At 32.9% G+C, this 17397-nt stretch overlaps 1 protein-coding gene across 1 annotated transcript in view; it reads right to left on the bottom strand.

Moving 5' to 3' along the window:
• The window catches only part of LOC145307010 (uncharacterized), an 81602-nt gene that overhangs the window by 8855 nt on the left and 55350 nt on the right, over window positions 1-17397 (bottom strand). Inside the window, exons 14-21 of the mRNA XM_080149349.1 lie at window positions 8429-8619; window positions 8067-8109; window positions 7782-7813; window positions 7342-7483; window positions 4471-4521; window positions 2615-2694; window positions 215-304; window positions 66-92 (exon numbers count right to left, since the gene is read on the bottom strand). Of these exons, the coding sequence (XP_080005475.1) occupies window positions 66-92; window positions 215-304; window positions 2615-2694; window positions 4471-4521; window positions 7342-7483; window positions 7782-7813; window positions 8067-8109; window positions 8429-8619 (656 nt within the window). The remainder of the gene's footprint in view (window positions 1-65; window positions 93-214; window positions 305-2614; window positions 2695-4470; window positions 4522-7341; window positions 7484-7781; window positions 7814-8066; window positions 8110-8428; window positions 8620-17397) is intronic.

Below are 17397 nucleotides of genomic sequence, written 5' to 3'. Positions count from 1 at the left end.
TATTTTCTGTCCAAATTTATTATGAAAAAGGCTTATTTATCAAAGTTTTATTATTGTACATTTACCTCCTGTCTTGTAGCTTATATCTGATGCTAAAAATAGAATGTAATTGTATAATTTTGCTTCAAAATCTATTAAGATTTTTTTTCTAATATAAGTGTATAGATTTAAAATAAATACAAATGAAATATTATTTCTATAAAAATAATCATACCTCCACATTGACTTTGTCCAAAATCACCACCAGCCTGTTTAATTTTTTCAAAATGAGAATCACCACCTGCCATTACAAGAGGTGTTCTTCCTGATTGTAAACATATTATTTTAATAATGAATCTTGTGATTTTTACCAAATTTAAAATGTATATAAAATCATTTATTGTATTAATAAATTTCACCTTCTTCATCTTGTATGTTTATATCTCCTTTGTAAACCATTACCACAGTATCAAATAAGTTGATACATTGGGAAAGATACTTTCTACAATCATCTGAAATATATTATAGAAAATTTTATACTTTTTACATTTCAACCCTTACAGATCGGGGAGGGGGGGGGGTAATATTGACCCCCCCCCCCCCTCTAGTTTTTTTAATGTCATTTTTTTTGTAGTTAAGATAGAGAGTTGTGACTTCATGACTTTTTAAGTTTGGTAATCATACGTTAGCAAGAGTTGATTTTATTAGGATATCTGGTCTGTGTTGGTTGTGGTGTCCAGTCAAAGTCAGTTGGGTAGCACCAAAATTTTAAAAAAATTCTAAATAAATCTTAATTTATCCATTATGACTTTTGTGTATAAGGTAGAAACCTAAAATTTTTTTTGGTGAATACTGAGATATCAATGATCTAATGAGAAAAGTGGTGTTATGACCGTTTGACCGCACCCTTACCGACTTTATGACCCATTTTTGTCCGGCTTTTCCTCCAGACATATATAATGAATATTGTGGCTTCTATTACAGCTAGAGACCTATAATTTTTATTGGTAAATCCTTGAGCAACAATAAACAGATAAAATATTAATTGGCACCGCCAACTGACGTTTTACTGCCGTAACTGCCGAAAATGGTGGTTTCCGTAATTTGCCGTTTTTCGGCGATGATCTGAAAAAGTATTTTTTTTGTTATGAAAAATTAAAGTTTGTCCTAAAATTTGGTCATCTTAGCTGCAAAATTGGCTGCTCTACAGCTGTTCTAAAATTTAGCGGCTGGCTGCTAAAAAGCGGCTAAGGAGCGGCCTGACCGTTATGACTAGAAAAAGTAATTTTCTCTAAAAATACACATGAACCACCAGAAAAAAATTTTTACATCTCTATCTGTAACAGAAACCGAGATAGAGGGGGGGGGGGTCAATATGACCCCCCCCCAATCTATTAAGGTGGAAATTTGGGCCCGATCTGTAAGGGTTAAGCATGCTTAAATGTTGTAATCTGCATTATTTGGTTGGCCAACCTTCCTATATTTATTAGTGCATTTTTCAGGTAGTAAGGGAGGCTACAATTAATCAAATAAAAGGGGCCAGTTGAATGTGATCATGAAAGATTTAGCAAGATTTTTGAGACTTTGGCTACTTTTGCATTTAATACTGAAATTGTTATGATCCTAGCAGACAAAAATCTATAAAAATAATAAACACAATTTCTAGCAGACAAAATTATTTATGTCTAATAAAATTATTACGGCTGGTTCTAAAAATATTTTTTCCAAGAAAATATCATTTTATGTATTGAAACTCTACTGTGATATTTATGTAATAAACAATCTAAGGACCCTAATGTGTTAACTTGAATCTAGGTGGCAGATAATAATATAGGGGAAGGGATGACAAAGTTCTAAGGGCGATTTTTCTAATGATTAATTTAAGAAAGTTTTCTACATTGTGATGCACTGGTAACCTAATTTTATTCTGGATGAGTAAAAGGGGTTATAAAAGATACATGAAAATGGTACATACTGCTGCTTTGTCAACAGAATGACATGAATAATTAGTGTCAGGTTTATTGTCTAATGACTGTTACTTAAAGTGAGCCTGCAAGAAATATACCGCTCTAACTTCTGTTAGAATTCAGTTAATCAAAAGGCTATATCTGCTCAAAAACCAATCACAGTTGTGATGGTTTTAGAGTTAATTCATGGGAGTGTTTTAAGCCATTTCCTGCATAGAATCTAAAAGCGCATCTAATATTCTATAATACATAATAGAACAATATCTGTTAATCAGAAGCTTGGTATCTTGGTAACCACTGAGCTGAGTGGGTTCTACTCTACAGGGAATATACTTACTGGTCCTGTAGTGATTTTAAGCTATTTTCTTGTATTCAAGAACAATTAATTACATCACTATGGGGCGAATTTGAGAAATTTTAGATAAATTTTTAGATAAAATCTCAAATACCTATTTCACAAAAGACTTTGGTGATCTTTAGAAGCTTGAGGTCAACCAATTTTATAAATGTACTTGTTATTGTACATGTTTAGGTTGACATGTGGAAAAAAAGGTAGAACTGGGCTTTAAGATCGATTCTATATTTATAGGAGTTGGACTTCCCATTAACTATGAGGGAAGCATCTAGGTAACAAATCCACAATGTAGCAAATTTAAATCAACTATTACCTCGATAATAAGGACAATCTCTAATTGATCTGCACACATCAATTGTTGTATGAAAAGCTGTCAAAATTTTCACATCATTCCTAAATAATTTTATAATGATTTAAAGTTTTTTTTGTAATTTTTAATTTATTTCCTTTACAATAACTGATAGCCTTGTTTTAATACATAGAAGTAGCTGTGTAAATCATATTTTCATATTTTCCCTGTAAAATGACTCTCCTTTCTTTACCGACAAACAAATGGAACAAATAATGATTAAATTGGATGTTCATTTCAAAGCTTCCAAAAACATCATTAAACATTTAAGCTTTGTACATTAAATGGGAGTTTAGAAAATTCAGATGGACAAAATGAAAGATTGAGTAGTTTTGCTAATAAAAAATATAAACTTGCCCTGTTTTTGTCCACATTTTGTGTTTTGGTCTGCATCTTGAAATAATTTTCTCTGCCCATTCAAATTTGTTATCTGGTTGATCAAAATCGGTGCTGGCACTGTTGATAATTTCATGGAGAGTAGATACAACTAATAATATGAGTATTTTTGTAGACGTAAAATGGAAAAGCTTTTTTGTAATGAAATTTTACATTTCCAAGCTTTATCTTTGGCTAATGTTAGTTTACAAAGTCAAGATAGATTTATATTTTAAGATATCATACAGAGCAGCTAGTCAAATATCTAAATCTTGGAATTCCCCTGTTTGCACACATAAATTTTAAATTGATACAAGGTGTTTTCCCTCAAATCTACAAGGTGTTTAAAAAAACTGCTTTTTCCAGATTTTGAAATGAACCAGAAGGAGCATGAAAGAAATAATTATAGCTCCATATGCTCTGTAAAAATGTACATACCATTTACCTGAGTTTTTTTTAGATATCTCTAAAAATGCAGCCGTAGTGAAAGGTAAATGTATTGTTAAAATGCCTGATCTTAAATCTGTGGCTTGGCTGTAGTACTCCGGCAAAGTGAAGCGTGACAGATTTAGAGATGTCAAAAACGTCAAGAATCATGTAAAATCATGAAAATTTCTTGTTTTTCGACGTTAGAGATCCGTATGAAACTTAAAAACTCATTTTAGACTATAGACTATGGACTGAAAACCCAGGCTGAATCTTCATGCCATTTCTAAAAAGGTATAAAACATCGTTTTAGCCCAACTGTGGTCTAAATAAAGGCCTCCGTGTCAAAGGGTAGCTTGAAAGTTGGGTGAATTTTGATCCTGTGGTTACTCACGTTTCTAAGGAAATGGGGCCTCCCGGCGGCCGATCTTCATTCAATGGACTTTTGGGCCTGGGGCTACTTTGAAGCATGCACCAATAGACGTGCCCATGCCACAAAGACCTCCCTCATTGCCACTATCAAGGACAACTTTGTCAGCTTGGACAGGTAAATTTTGACCTGGGCCTGCCGGCAGTTGAGGAGGCGGGTAGGGGATTTTATTCAATGATCTAATAATCATATACCTATTTTGCTTCCCAGTTTTTAAAATTTAATAAAATCTTTAAAATTGACGATTTTATGTTCATTTGATTGCAATTTAGAAAAAGTCTGGTTATATGTGGCGCACCCTGTATAATCATTTTTTTCATACTCCTACTGGTTGTTTCCCAAAACCGGAAAATGCAGGGTTTTATTTAAAACACCTTGTAGTTTTCACCATAAATATAATATAAATTACAATAAACTATAAATGATATGGCAAAAAATCCATTAAATAATTTTTAATTTTGCCTCATAAAATCTTTTAAAGGATGCAAACATTTTGTGTGGTATATTTCTATTTTAATTTATATCAGGGAATAGTTTCCAAATGAAACATTCTGATAACATAATATTTTTTTGCTGTAAGTAAGAATACTTTCCTAGAGACTCTGGTTTGTTTTCCAAAAGATTACATACACTGTCATTTCTAAATAATAAATTTTTTAATGTAGTAAGTTATATGTTATATAAGTTTTACTGACGTTAACCTAAACTTTTAAAAGTTAAAGGAAGCCTACAAGAAATACACCAATTTAAATAATAATTGACTGCCACATGTAGACCCAATACCCCAAATTTGAAGCCTTTAGCTTCAAAATTAAAAAAAAAGTTTTAGACATTTATAAATGACATTTTTAGCTACATGAAAATTTAGTAAGATTTCCATTAATTATGATGTAAATTTCAAAATTTAATTTCATTGCCTAGAAATATAATTATAATCTTATTTTTGTCAGAAAGTTAGGTTACCTGTAACTGCTTAAATTTTTGCAATAAAAATTATTTTTTTTAAATCACTTTAACTTGCATTGTACAGAAAGTAATGTAGTATTTCCAGCCAATCAGAAGGCTGAATTAGCCTAACAACTAATCACAGTTTAGCTTAAATTAGTTTAATTTGTTTTTGCTATGATTTTAACACTTACAAACCAAATTTTTTTATAGAGATTTTTACTATAAAATGTGATGTGTTCTATTAAAATTTCTGTTATTAGCAATGGAAATCTTTCATAATTTTCATGTAAATAAAAATATCATTTTGAAATGCTCATATTTTTTTTATTGAAGCTGAAGGCTTCAAAGTTTGTGAATTGGTTCTACTTGTGGGAGTCTTTCAGCAGTTAAGGCGTGGTATTTCTTGCAGGCTTCCTTTAAGATATGTTCAAAGAAAAACATCTGAAACCCAAAACTTGGTTATTTTCTGTGAAAAAAATGGGGGATTGTAGATCTCTCAATAGCTCTTGGTGTGGGGCGCATATGTGTTTATGATGGTTAAATTTAATAATAGATTATATATCTTGGGAATATAAATGAGGGACAAATATATTTTTTTATAATCAAAAATTGAGCAGTGGCGTGCGAACCGAAGGGGGCATCTAAGGCAATCGCCCCCCCCCCCCTAGTGACCAAAACGCCACCCCCCCCTGCCCCCCCCCCTAGCAACCGCCCCCCCTGCCCTCCCCCTAAATGTTAAAAAATGCCCCATTTTGCCCCCCCCTGGTCAACAAAAATGCCCCTTTTTGCCCCCTACCCTACAAAAAGCAAAACTATCCCAGTTTCCAAAAAAAGATAAAGAAATACTCCAAAAAATAAATTTTGGCGCTTCGCGCCAAACAGACAGATACTATTCATTTAACCTTACCAAGTTTTTAAATTAGTGTAGAAATTAGGTTATAATCTTTTTTCACTGAACATAACAAACCAGGTTATAGGAAGAATTTTATTTTGTATACCAAAGAAATTTTGTACATCCCCAATGATGATACACAAAATTACCCCTTATATAGATTACAATTAGTGGATGAAATGTATGGAAACTCGACTTAATTAACCAACCAATCAAAATTCCATTAAAGTCCCCAAAGTTGTTGAGCCAACCATAGACGTCCAAGGGGGGGGGGGGTAATGGGGCAATTACCCCCCCATTTAAAATTTACTTCTACCCTGGGGGTGCTGTAGGCACCCCAAACCATTTAGAAGGGGGTACTTACACCCCCCCCCCAAAATAAAAAAATCTCTAATAAAAAAATTTTTTGCGGGCTTCGCCCCAGGGTAAATTTTTTTTGGGGGGGGGGCGGTAAACTTAATTTACCCCTGCCAACAGATTTCAGGGGGGGTAATTACCCCTCCCCCCAAGCAAATTTTACCCCCAGGGTAAAAATTTTGGGGGGAGTAAAAAAAATTTTACCCCCCCCCCCAAAAAACGAATTACCCCCCCTTAAAAATTTTATACCCCCCCCAAAAAAAAGCTTGGACGCCCCTGGAGCCAACAAACAAGAAAATTTTATATGAAATATTGGGGACTAGTGTAATAAATAGGTTAATTTATCTTCTGTACTATTTTTTTGACGATGCTTTCTAGCTCCCTTCCATTCGGTCATTGCAGGGTGGGGCACTTTGATTTAGGGGGGGGCAAAATTTTACAAAATCTTCAAAATGCCCCCCCCTAGACAAAGTGCTTCGAACGCCACTGAAATTGATTTAATTCAAGCAATTTAAAGTATGACAAATATGCAAAATAAAACATTTTTTTGATATATTGCACTATATACACCTTAATTTTACATTAAAAATGGAGCCTTCTTAATATTATAAAAATAAGATTTGCCTATATTTTTATACTTTACTATACACACCCCACCCAAAGGCTTGTTAGATTAGAAAAAAAATGTGGAAATGGTTTACACATGCAGGATGTACTGGGACCTTATGGTGAGTTCAGAACATGCTTTCCCTAAATTGAATTAGTACCTTCCCATAGTAGAAAATTTTTAAATTACTATTGGTGATCAAATTTTACTTTTATTTCTAGAGTACTTTCACCTAACCACCTTTATTGTGTTATTTTGTCTTTCATGTTCTTCATGCAAATTCGTTCACATTACAGTTGAATTGACATATATTGGAGCTTTCTAACAAGGTCTCTAACATTTTTCTCGCTCTAATACTTTTTGAGATCTCTTATTTCAAAGTATTGCTGTAAAATCATCTTTTACACAGCAAAAAGGTGAAACATAAAATTAAATATTTTAGAGAAAGCTATGATTATAAGAATTTTAAAATCAGACATCAAATATAAATGAAATGGACAAATAATAAACACAAAAAAATATTTTAAACAGAAATTATACAGAAAATTTTTTGGCAGCTCTAGTAATATAAGTTTTTTGTTGACAATTTCTCAAATATTGTGAATAATGCAGAAAATAATATTATAGTAATATAAGTTTTATGTTGAAATAATTACCTGGCAATTGATGCTTCAATGTTTTGAATTAATTTGGTAATTTCTGTTGTATTCATGTTTCCTTGGACAAATCCAGTTTCTTTGTTCACTGCTATTAGAGACAGGATAAACACAGTCATGATGAAACCAAGAAGAACAAGACCTAAAGATAAATTTTGTTGAATACCAAAAAAAGTAAAACGGCAATATTCCAGAAATGTGCTATTCTTAAGCATGCTAAAATTACAGGCTGGAAAGCTATTACAATATCTAGTGCCATATTACATCCAGTTTCCTATCATAAACATAACTAGAGTTGAATATCAACCTAACCCTTTTTCAAAAGCTGCCAATATAATCTACAATATTACTATTGATTGCCAGCACAAATTTATAATAAAATACTATTTCCATTATCACCAAGGCATTTTTCTCTATGATGTTAACAATTTCAATATTACCTGCAACAATGTCTGCTATTTTTACAAGAATTCTAAAATAAATAATTCTTTAAAGTTTAGACATAATTTTTGATAATGATAACATATGTTCGCAAATAACTTCAACTTAGTTCAAATTGCAACATAATCTGGGTCAAACTGCTTGTATTGTTATGTTTTCTTCAATTAAACTTATAAAAACAGAATGTTTTTTTGTGTGCTCTGTGGGTAGTTTTTAAACAAAATAATCTCTTTTAAATATTGTTGTGATATAAAGTGTTAATGTGCGTTAAAACAAATATTTACCTTCTCAGATTTTTACAGCTTGTAGTATCACCAACATTTTCATCTAAACAAAGCAGTGAATATTATATGAATGTTTATATTTGAAGAAATAAGGGATCTTGGGAAGTCCTTATTTTTTTGGTTTATTTTAAGAAAAAAGAAAAAGAACAGAGGGGTAAAAAGTATCAACAACCTTTGTAAAGTTAGGTAAGTATGGCTATATACTATAGTAGCAATGAAATGTTAGGACCATGTTTTCCTAGACCTTTAACCCATCATCCCCACCAATGAATAAATTGTCTTCAGAAAAAAATCTGGAATTTGTTTCTGTGGCCAACTATGCAGATGATTTTAATTAAAAGCAGCTTATTATCCTGACTTACCTGAAGTGTTTTCAACTGGTTCTTGTGGGGTGTTCTCAATTTTTTCAAGAAACAAGAAATTAATCCAGCATGTCTTGAACTTCTTGTATTGAATAAATTCAATACTAGATATCACAAGACATGTGGCCACTGTCATCCATACCTTCTTCTGAAGAGACAGTAACTTTCTGGCTCTCTCTGCACAGTTCCACCTAACAACAAAAACAATTAATTATAAATTGAGAACATCACACTTAGTAAAAGTATCTAAAAACAACAGCATATCTTTATATTTGAAACAATTATACTTTTAACAAAGTAAAAGGATATTTGTTTGTTTGTCTGTTTGTTTGTTTATTTGCATGTATGTTTGTACCAAAGGATCTCACTAACTGCCTAACTGATCAAGTTCTCCTTAATAGGGTAGCTTCTCATAGATTCCAGGAAGGTTTATAACTATTTTAGGGGAGAGTACCAACACCCTCCCAAGAGAAAAATTACCCCCCTATATATGTATAGGAGCTACGTGGTAAAATGTTCCAACTTACTAAAAACTTTTTCTCACATTTTTCAATAATTGAGATAAAATCAATCTTATTAGACGTTCACTCAAAGCCCAAAAATAATGAACTTAAAAGTGTATTAAACTGTATATAAGGCATTTGCGAATATATTGATACCATTAACCCATTAGTGCCGAACCGGGCACTAAAACCCGGTTCCGAAAAATGGAGAAAAAACCGGTTTCCGGCTTCATAATTGCCTCATTCTCAGAATGAATCCCCCCTCTACTACCCTGACTTTCATTTCCCCCTGGAGCAGGCAGTTTAGCTTACTTCCGTTTGCTGGTATAGCTCAACAAAATTTGAAAATCATGAAAATTCAAATACCCCTTCTAACTTTTTTGTTTTTATAGTAAAGTCGCTGATTTTTTTTGTGAAATCTAATGTTTATTGACATGTACATCTATTTGTGAATTCGTTTTATTCAAATTAAAATTTTTTATATGATTTTTTTATCGTTTTTTTACGCCCTATTATGACCCGGTTCGGCTTGGCCATAAATACCCGAAAATTCTAAAACCCGGCTCGGTTTCGGTTTTTATTACCCGGTTTTAACTTTTCAACCAATAAAATAACAGTTTACGTCATTAGTAAGGGTTTGAGCCACCCTAATAACCCTAGTAATCTCTATAGGTGTCACCCAATAGTTTTATGCTCGTTTTCTGATATGTAACACCCAAATTTTATATGTTCTTTTTTTGTAGTGTGTGTCTTTTAAAACTTCGAGCAACGGGTTTTTTTACCCGAAAACGGCGGCACCTATAGCCGAAACACTAAATTTGAAATAAATCGCTTCGTATTATACTTGTAGCTCTTTAGATTACATGAGGTTGTGTAGTTTTCAATTACGGATCGTATCAAAGTTCTAAAAAGTGTTCATCTCACTTTTGGCGTTCAAAAATTACATTTTTCGATTTTTGGTCAAAATAACCAGGTTTATACAGGTCAACCGGGTTTTAAAACTGGGGGAAAGCACCAAAAACGGGTGTTAATGCCTGGTTGGTATTTATGGCCAAGCCGAACCGGGTTTTTTTGCAACTTTCCTGTGCACGCCACTAGAGCAAAACAAAAAAATACAAATTCCGTTTTGACCATTATAAAGCTTCCCTGAAACTTACAGCTCGATCGGCCCATAAAAGTGGCGCTCGGCACTAATGGGTTAATTTGCCTCTTAGATAGAAAAAAGTATGTTTTTTTAATATTTTTCTCTGGCTACAAATCAAATTTGAGTCACCAAAAATGCTAAACTAATTTTTGCTCTAGAAGAATCAATTTTTGGAGTTAGAAAGTGCTTAATACCTCATTTTAATTGCCTGGCATTGCTTTATAATATACAGGTAATGACTTTTATGGTTTTTTATGGAACAGCTGACTAAAAAATCGAGGTTTTGTGATAAACCCACTTTTGTTGTTGGTCCATAAATGATATTTTTTTCCCCAATTTTTTTGGCTGTAAAGAAGCTTTATGTATTCATATAACAACCACCTAAATTTGACTTTTGGTATTTTATTTATAACATCACCAGAGGGAATTGAATTTTGGAAAAAAAATATCAATTTATATTTTTCACTGCTATGCATTGTTCTTGTTCTTGTTTCTAAAAAAAATTTATATTATTAAAAAGAGAATTATTTAACGCTTCTATAGGTATGTTTATCATTTTTCTAGGCTTAATATAACTATAATTACACCATTTTAAAGTTAGACATCATAACATTGTGATGTATAGTCCCTTTCTTCCTGTCTTGAGAGCATTATATGTATTTTGTATATTAGCAGTCAGTTCTTGTGTCACCCGTTTCGGAGCAAGTCTTTGCTCTGCAACTTGGCACGAACCTAACAGTGAATACTTGCTATTATATTTAATATTATTATTGCATGTTTAACTTGTCTTGAATTAATACACTTTATTAGAATATTTAGCTGTTTATTCTTGCTATTGCTACACGTCATTTTGGCGCAGTAGTGTAGTACGAATCTATAGCTCAGATTTTCTTTTAATTGTATTATTTCTTTTCTTTTTAGTTTTGTTCAGGCATATTTGCAGTGGCCAGGATGGACATTGCTGAGTGGAGGAAGATGTCTCAGGAAGAAAGGGATGTGTATATGGTTAATGCGATTAATGCTCTTAGGATGGGCATGTATGGGCATGTAGCGCCGCTGGAGAAGCAGGATAATGTTGATACCAACAGTGCTGCGGTTACAGGATTAGCTAACAGTATGGACGATTTCGAAGCTCGAACTGCTAATGAAAAATTTTGTTTCCTTGAACAAGAAAGTTTGGTGGTGTTGCCAACACTTTCTATGGACAATTTCAAAGCTCCAATTGCTAATGAAAAATTGTGTTTCCTTGAACCAGAAAGTTTGGTGGTGTTGCCAAACAGGTTAGGGGGGGGAGAGTGTATAGGTGGAGAGGACCAGGTAACAGTCAAGGAGATGGTGAACCAGGTCGAACCTCTGGAGGAGGAGAGACATGTGATGCTGGCCCAGGTCGAATTCCTGGACCAGTTATGCTTGAAGAATGGAGAGATGGTGAACCAGGTCGAACCCCTGGAGGAGGAGAGATATGAGATGGTGAACCAGGTCGAACCTCTGATGGAGGAGAGACATGTGATGCTGGACCAGGTCGAATTCCTGGACCAGGAGAAGGATGGAGAGATGGTGGACCAAAAGAAGGATGGAGAGATGGTGAACCAGGTCGAACCCCTGGTGAAGGAGAGATATGTGATGGTTAAGAACACCATGTTACCATCCTGTCCATTGAAGGACACCACGACACCATCCTGTCTAGTGAAGGACAACATGTGGGTGGAGGACACCAACATAATGTCCAGGGAAAGATATGTGCCGCCCTGGACATGTACTATGTTGGTGGAGGACACCATGAAAGGGGAAAAGGTGCCGCCCTGGACATTGCAGGTCAACATGTGGGTGGAGGACACCAACATAATGTCCAGGGAAAGATATGTGCCGCCCTGGACATGTACTATGTTGGTGGAGGACACCATGAAAGGGGAAAAGGTGCCGCCCTGGACATGTATCAGCAGGGAGAGAAGGTTAGACATGTGTTGTTAAAAATATATCCTTTTATAGTTTATAGTTTATAGTTTCTACAGGGAGACGAGGACAGTTGAGTATTGTTAAAAATTGTTAAAAATGTATTCTCTCTACAGTTTATTCCTTTCTACAATTTGCAGGGAAGCAAGGATTACATGTATCGTAAACAAGGACAGACGTATATTGTTAGACATGTATTGTTAGACATGTATTTCTTTCTATAGCTTATTCAGGACAGACGTGTATTGATTAAACGAGTATTTCTTTCTACAATTTGCAGGGAAGAAGGATTTTCTCTACAGTTTTGGATTGTATCAGCAGGATATACATGTACTACGGCGATTTGACGGCGGTGTGGCGGCGATCGATTTTTGTAGTTTTGCAATTAAGATATCTATAATTGAATAAGTTTTGTATCTGATAGATTTGACGGCTTATAAAAATGTATAGAAGTTGTGCTTCTGGAAGTATTTTTATTTAGGAAATAAAACTCGCAGATGTTATGTTGACATACAAATCATATCAATTATTTGTGGAGCAACTTTTTCTATAATGAACGAAAATTAATCTGCTATTGTTATATCCATGTATATTACTGATCTAACTCGGAGATGTTATGTTACAAATCATATAGATTATTTGTGGAGCAACTTTTTCTAGAAGGAACAAAAATTTATCTGCTATTGTTATATCCCTGTATATTACTGATCTTACTCGATTTTTTGGGAATGAACGTCAATTTATTTTCCATTGTTGTATCCATTGCTAATCAATGTAGATCTCTGATATTATTCGAATTAGTGGGATAAATGTTAATTTATCTGCCATTGTGGTGTCCATGCATAAGGTTAGAATTTATAACATATAATTTGGAAAGCGCTGACATTGTTTAAATAATAAGGAGAGAAACGAAGCAACTCTATAAAGTTTGTGATGGAAAATAATTTGATTTATGGTAATTATTTGAATTCTGGAAATATAACATTTTGTTAACTATTGAGTTTACGAGTTTATGAGATTATGTTATTATGAAAATCAAAATATATGCATTTATTTTTTTTTGTTTTGTTACACTGGAATTGGATATTTGGATATATTTATTTTTGTTTCAGACTATTGTGGTGTCTAACAGAGATAAGAATAATAAAAAAATTGAAGATGGATTAATTTCAACGAAAATAGGAATACAATTTTGTAAAATTGTTAATGGAAGAAAATTGATTTTATTAAATGTTAATATCGTGATTTTATGAAAATTGGATAAAAATTTGAAATTAGATACTTTAAAAGGTATTAGAATTTTGATGAAAGGCTGTAAATTGTTTTAAAAAGTTGAGTCAGTTATTATGGTTCTAAGTATTTAATTTTAAAACAATTATATTGCGGTTTATGTATAAATAAGAGTAAAGCTACTCTTAAGTTTATATGTATGGAAACAAAATATTTTGAATATGGTTAAAATGTGCTATGAATAATAACGATTGTACTTGCGTGAAGATAGATATGTGATCTTTGATCTGTGATATATTATTCATAGTACGAAATTTCTATTATAGATAGAACAGAAATTTTGTTTGTTTTGTTTTTGAATTTACGTTGATTTGGATTGATACATACTTGTCATCATGATCAGTAGAATGTGATATTTGATTGGTGGGCGGAATTTTTGTGGATTTAACTAGATTTATTTTAAACAATTAAATGGCGATTTAAGATTGGAATGCATAACTCAGCAAAAATTTTTAATGAAGCAAAAATTGTTATTCAGTATTTGATTATGATGTGAGATAGAGAGAGAGAGAGAGAGAGAGTGAGAGAGAGAGTGAGAGAGATATGTGTGTAGAGTTGGATTGTACAATGGACATATTATATGTGGATTAATTATGATATGTGTGCAGAATTGAAATGTATAATGGACATATTATATATATATGAATTAATTATCGGAAATATTTGTATAGTAGGAAATGAATGTTATTGGAAATATTTGTATGGAGAGAAGAGAAAACTTGTTGATGTGTGTACAATGGATATATATTATTTATGGATGTTTGTTGAAAATAAAACTTTGTGCAAGTTTTGACAATAGATCTATTATATATAGGATTGTGTAGGGAAGAGATGTCTATTGTGTATATCTATATCCAATGATGGGTGATGCAATATAGATTAATACTAAATGTGTTGTTTAGACTTGGTGGTTAAATGTTGCAAGTTTAGTTTGACTTATATATGACTTCTATTGTAATTGAAACGTTTTCGAATATGATGTATAAACCAAGGATATTAATATTCATAAAAATGGAGCATTAACACTCGTATAGTAAATGTTGATATATGATTTATATGATATATGATTTTTATTGTAATGAGGATATGATGTATAAAAACAAAGATGACAGCATCCGTAAAAACGAAGCAATGGAATGGCAGGACAAATGGACATCAACACTTGTGTAGTGTCAAAATTAAATAAAATTGTAAGCAAATTTCTTTGTAAAAAACAAGGAAGACAACATTAACAAAAGCGAAGCATTGAATGGTAGGACAAACGAACATCAACACTTGTATAGTGTCAAAACAGAGAAAATAAGTGTATAAGGGTCGATGTAAAATTGTAAGTAAATTTGTTAAAAAAGAACTGATTGATACAGATTGATGTTTTACTTACATTTTATGAACTTGCTTATAGAGTGGCTTCGCTTGTAAACCGCTTAACACGTAGCACATCTACTTGTCGTTGGGTAGGTGATAGGTTTAAATCTCGGTCTGACACTGAGTCATAACTAACAAAGTTAAAAATGGTTCCTACTGCTACTATGTGAGATGTGTGACGTAAAAGTTAGAGTGGGGGGAATGTTTTGGCCAAAACCGGTGAAATTCGTTACCATGCACAGACGTTAAAAATGGTTCTCACTGCTACTATGTCAGATACTTGAAGTAAATGAAGTAAATAGTTAGAAGTAAATAGTTAGAGTGAGGGAATGCCTTGGGCTAAAACAGGCGCAATTCAATACCATGCACAGTTAAAAAGGTTGTGCATCTCAGAGTGTTGGTTGTCTGAAGGGTGATTGGATGCTTGACATTGTAATCATAAGTATTGTACTTTGTTGTCCCAGGAATCAATATACATCAAAACAATCGGATAATTAGATCATATAGAAATTTGTGGTCAAATCAACATGTTTACAAATGGAAGTATGGACGTCATAGAAATGATTATAGTGTTGCTACGTTTTCTAAATTGTACCTACTTGCTGAAGAAATCATCATGTAAAGTTCAAAATACAAAAAGTAGATAGATGTAAAGTTTGGAAGCGATAGGATAATGCTGACATGTATTAATTAACGAAAAAAGCTAAAAGGATTGACGTACAGAGTGACGAAAGGACGAACGGTCGTATGGATGGGCGGACCGAATCTAATTATAGAAAAAACAAATATATCAATAACACAGGGTGGTCAATCAAATTGCACTCAAACTTGAAATTGGAACATTATGTGTTGCTAAATTTTGGATGAATCAAAATAAGTTTTTTTTTAAGTTTTTGTTTAACTTAAATTTTTTGTTAAGGACACTCGATATAGAATAGTATATATTGCGATTTAGTGATGTTGATTCAGCAAAATTATTTATGAAGCTTAGAATTTCATGAAGCAAAATTGTTATAATGCATTAGATATTTGTGTGGAGCTGTCTCTCTTCATGGAGAAGGGGGGTGGGCAAAAATTTGGCAAGGAAAGTTTGCACTGTCTCTCGGAGTTGGTATGCGCAAGATGGGGTGGTGCAGAGAGGTAGCTGCAATGATGAGCAGGAGTTAAGCGTTGTATGCGCAAAAGTTGAGCTGCGCAAGAAAGTGCTCTCAGGTATAGAGAAAAATAGTTAGTTGTGCTTCAACTTTCAAGATTCTAATACATAAAAATAGTTGTGGATGATATAAGTTATTATTCGGATATTTCATAGAATAATTAGGTAAATTTTTTACTGTATTAGACTAATATATTGTATTAAGAATTATTTTTATGTTGCTCGATTATTGACAAACATTTGATTAATATTATATTTCTTAATACATTTTTAAGAAGACATGTTGAAATTTTATTTGTTAAGTGATAACATTTAAGTATGGCATCCAAAATAATTGTATTATGTTTTAGATTGGTCGAAAAGAGGAGTAGTTGTGGTGGTTGAGATACAGTATTACCTGTTGGTGAGTTTTAGTTTGTTAAGATTTTATTTTTAATGATGTTCAATATTGATATACATTTGATTAATGTTATATATACTAATACATGTTAAAGAAATTATTTTATTTTGTTGAGTGAAAATAAAATATGTATTAAATAAGTTTTGGCATCTAAAATGATTGTATTTTGTTTTAGATCGGCCGCAAGAGAAGTAGTTGGTGGTGACTGAAATCTAGTTTTGAATTTGGCCATTGTTTTGTGTTGATATTGGTATTATTTGTAGGTGAGTGATTTGTTTTGTTTTATGATATAGTTAAAAGGTGTGAGAGAGAGTGGAGGCTGGTATATGATACACTTTGCTCTGACCGATTATATGTTGAATTGTTGGTGGAGAGAGAGTGGAGGCTGGTACAGGATACACTATGGTACATGACCGATTATATGTTGAATTTTATCGATATTAAAGGAGCATTATTTATGATTGTTTAGTAATTGGGTCAGTAATATTGTGAAACATGCTATTGCTGCTGTAGAATCTGTTTATAGATTAGATGTGAAGTCTGTTGAAGTTCAGAATGCTAAAAAGGAAGCTAAACAGGAAGCTAAACAGGATGCTAAAACAGCTCTCAATAATGCGGTCAAGAAGCTTGGAGTATCACCAGGAAGGTAGATATCAAGTTCAAGGTTCCTGTATTCTCTGGCAACTATAAGGAGATTTAGTGATCATGAAAAGTACCTGAAGCTAACAACTGAGTGCTTGCACAAAACTCCAAAGGAAGCCTGTGCTGGATTGACAACATATTTGGAATGTAAGGAGCTGCTGGAGTTTATGGATGTTTATGGATTTACTGATATTCTGTCTATTGTGCAACAGAATATGTTTCCTCATGATGTACTAGAGCTGAAGAAGAGAGTTGAAAGTAAAAGGAGAGCTGATGATGTTACAGATTAAATACTTGCAAACAATGATTGATGAAGCTATCTTTGAGCTTGAATATGATATCTCTATATATGGGAAGACTATTACTGATCTTGGCAAGAAGAGTCTTAAATCAACCAGTAGTGGCAAATCATATGCAGCTAATGATAGTACTGGTGATAGTGATGATCATAATCCTACTGAAGCAAGTCAATCTGTTGGTACTGTTGTTGCAACCCTTTCTCAACCTGTTACAAATACT

The sequence above is a fragment of the Acartia tonsa genome, chromosome 15 (assembly GCF_053477335.1).
Source record: "Acartia tonsa isolate MP-2025a chromosome 15, ASM5347733v1, whole genome shotgun sequence".
Classification (NCBI taxonomy): Eukaryota; Metazoa; Arthropoda; class Copepoda; order Calanoida; family Acartiidae; genus Acartia; species Acartia tonsa.
This window is presented reverse-complemented; position numbering and strand designations above follow the sequence as displayed.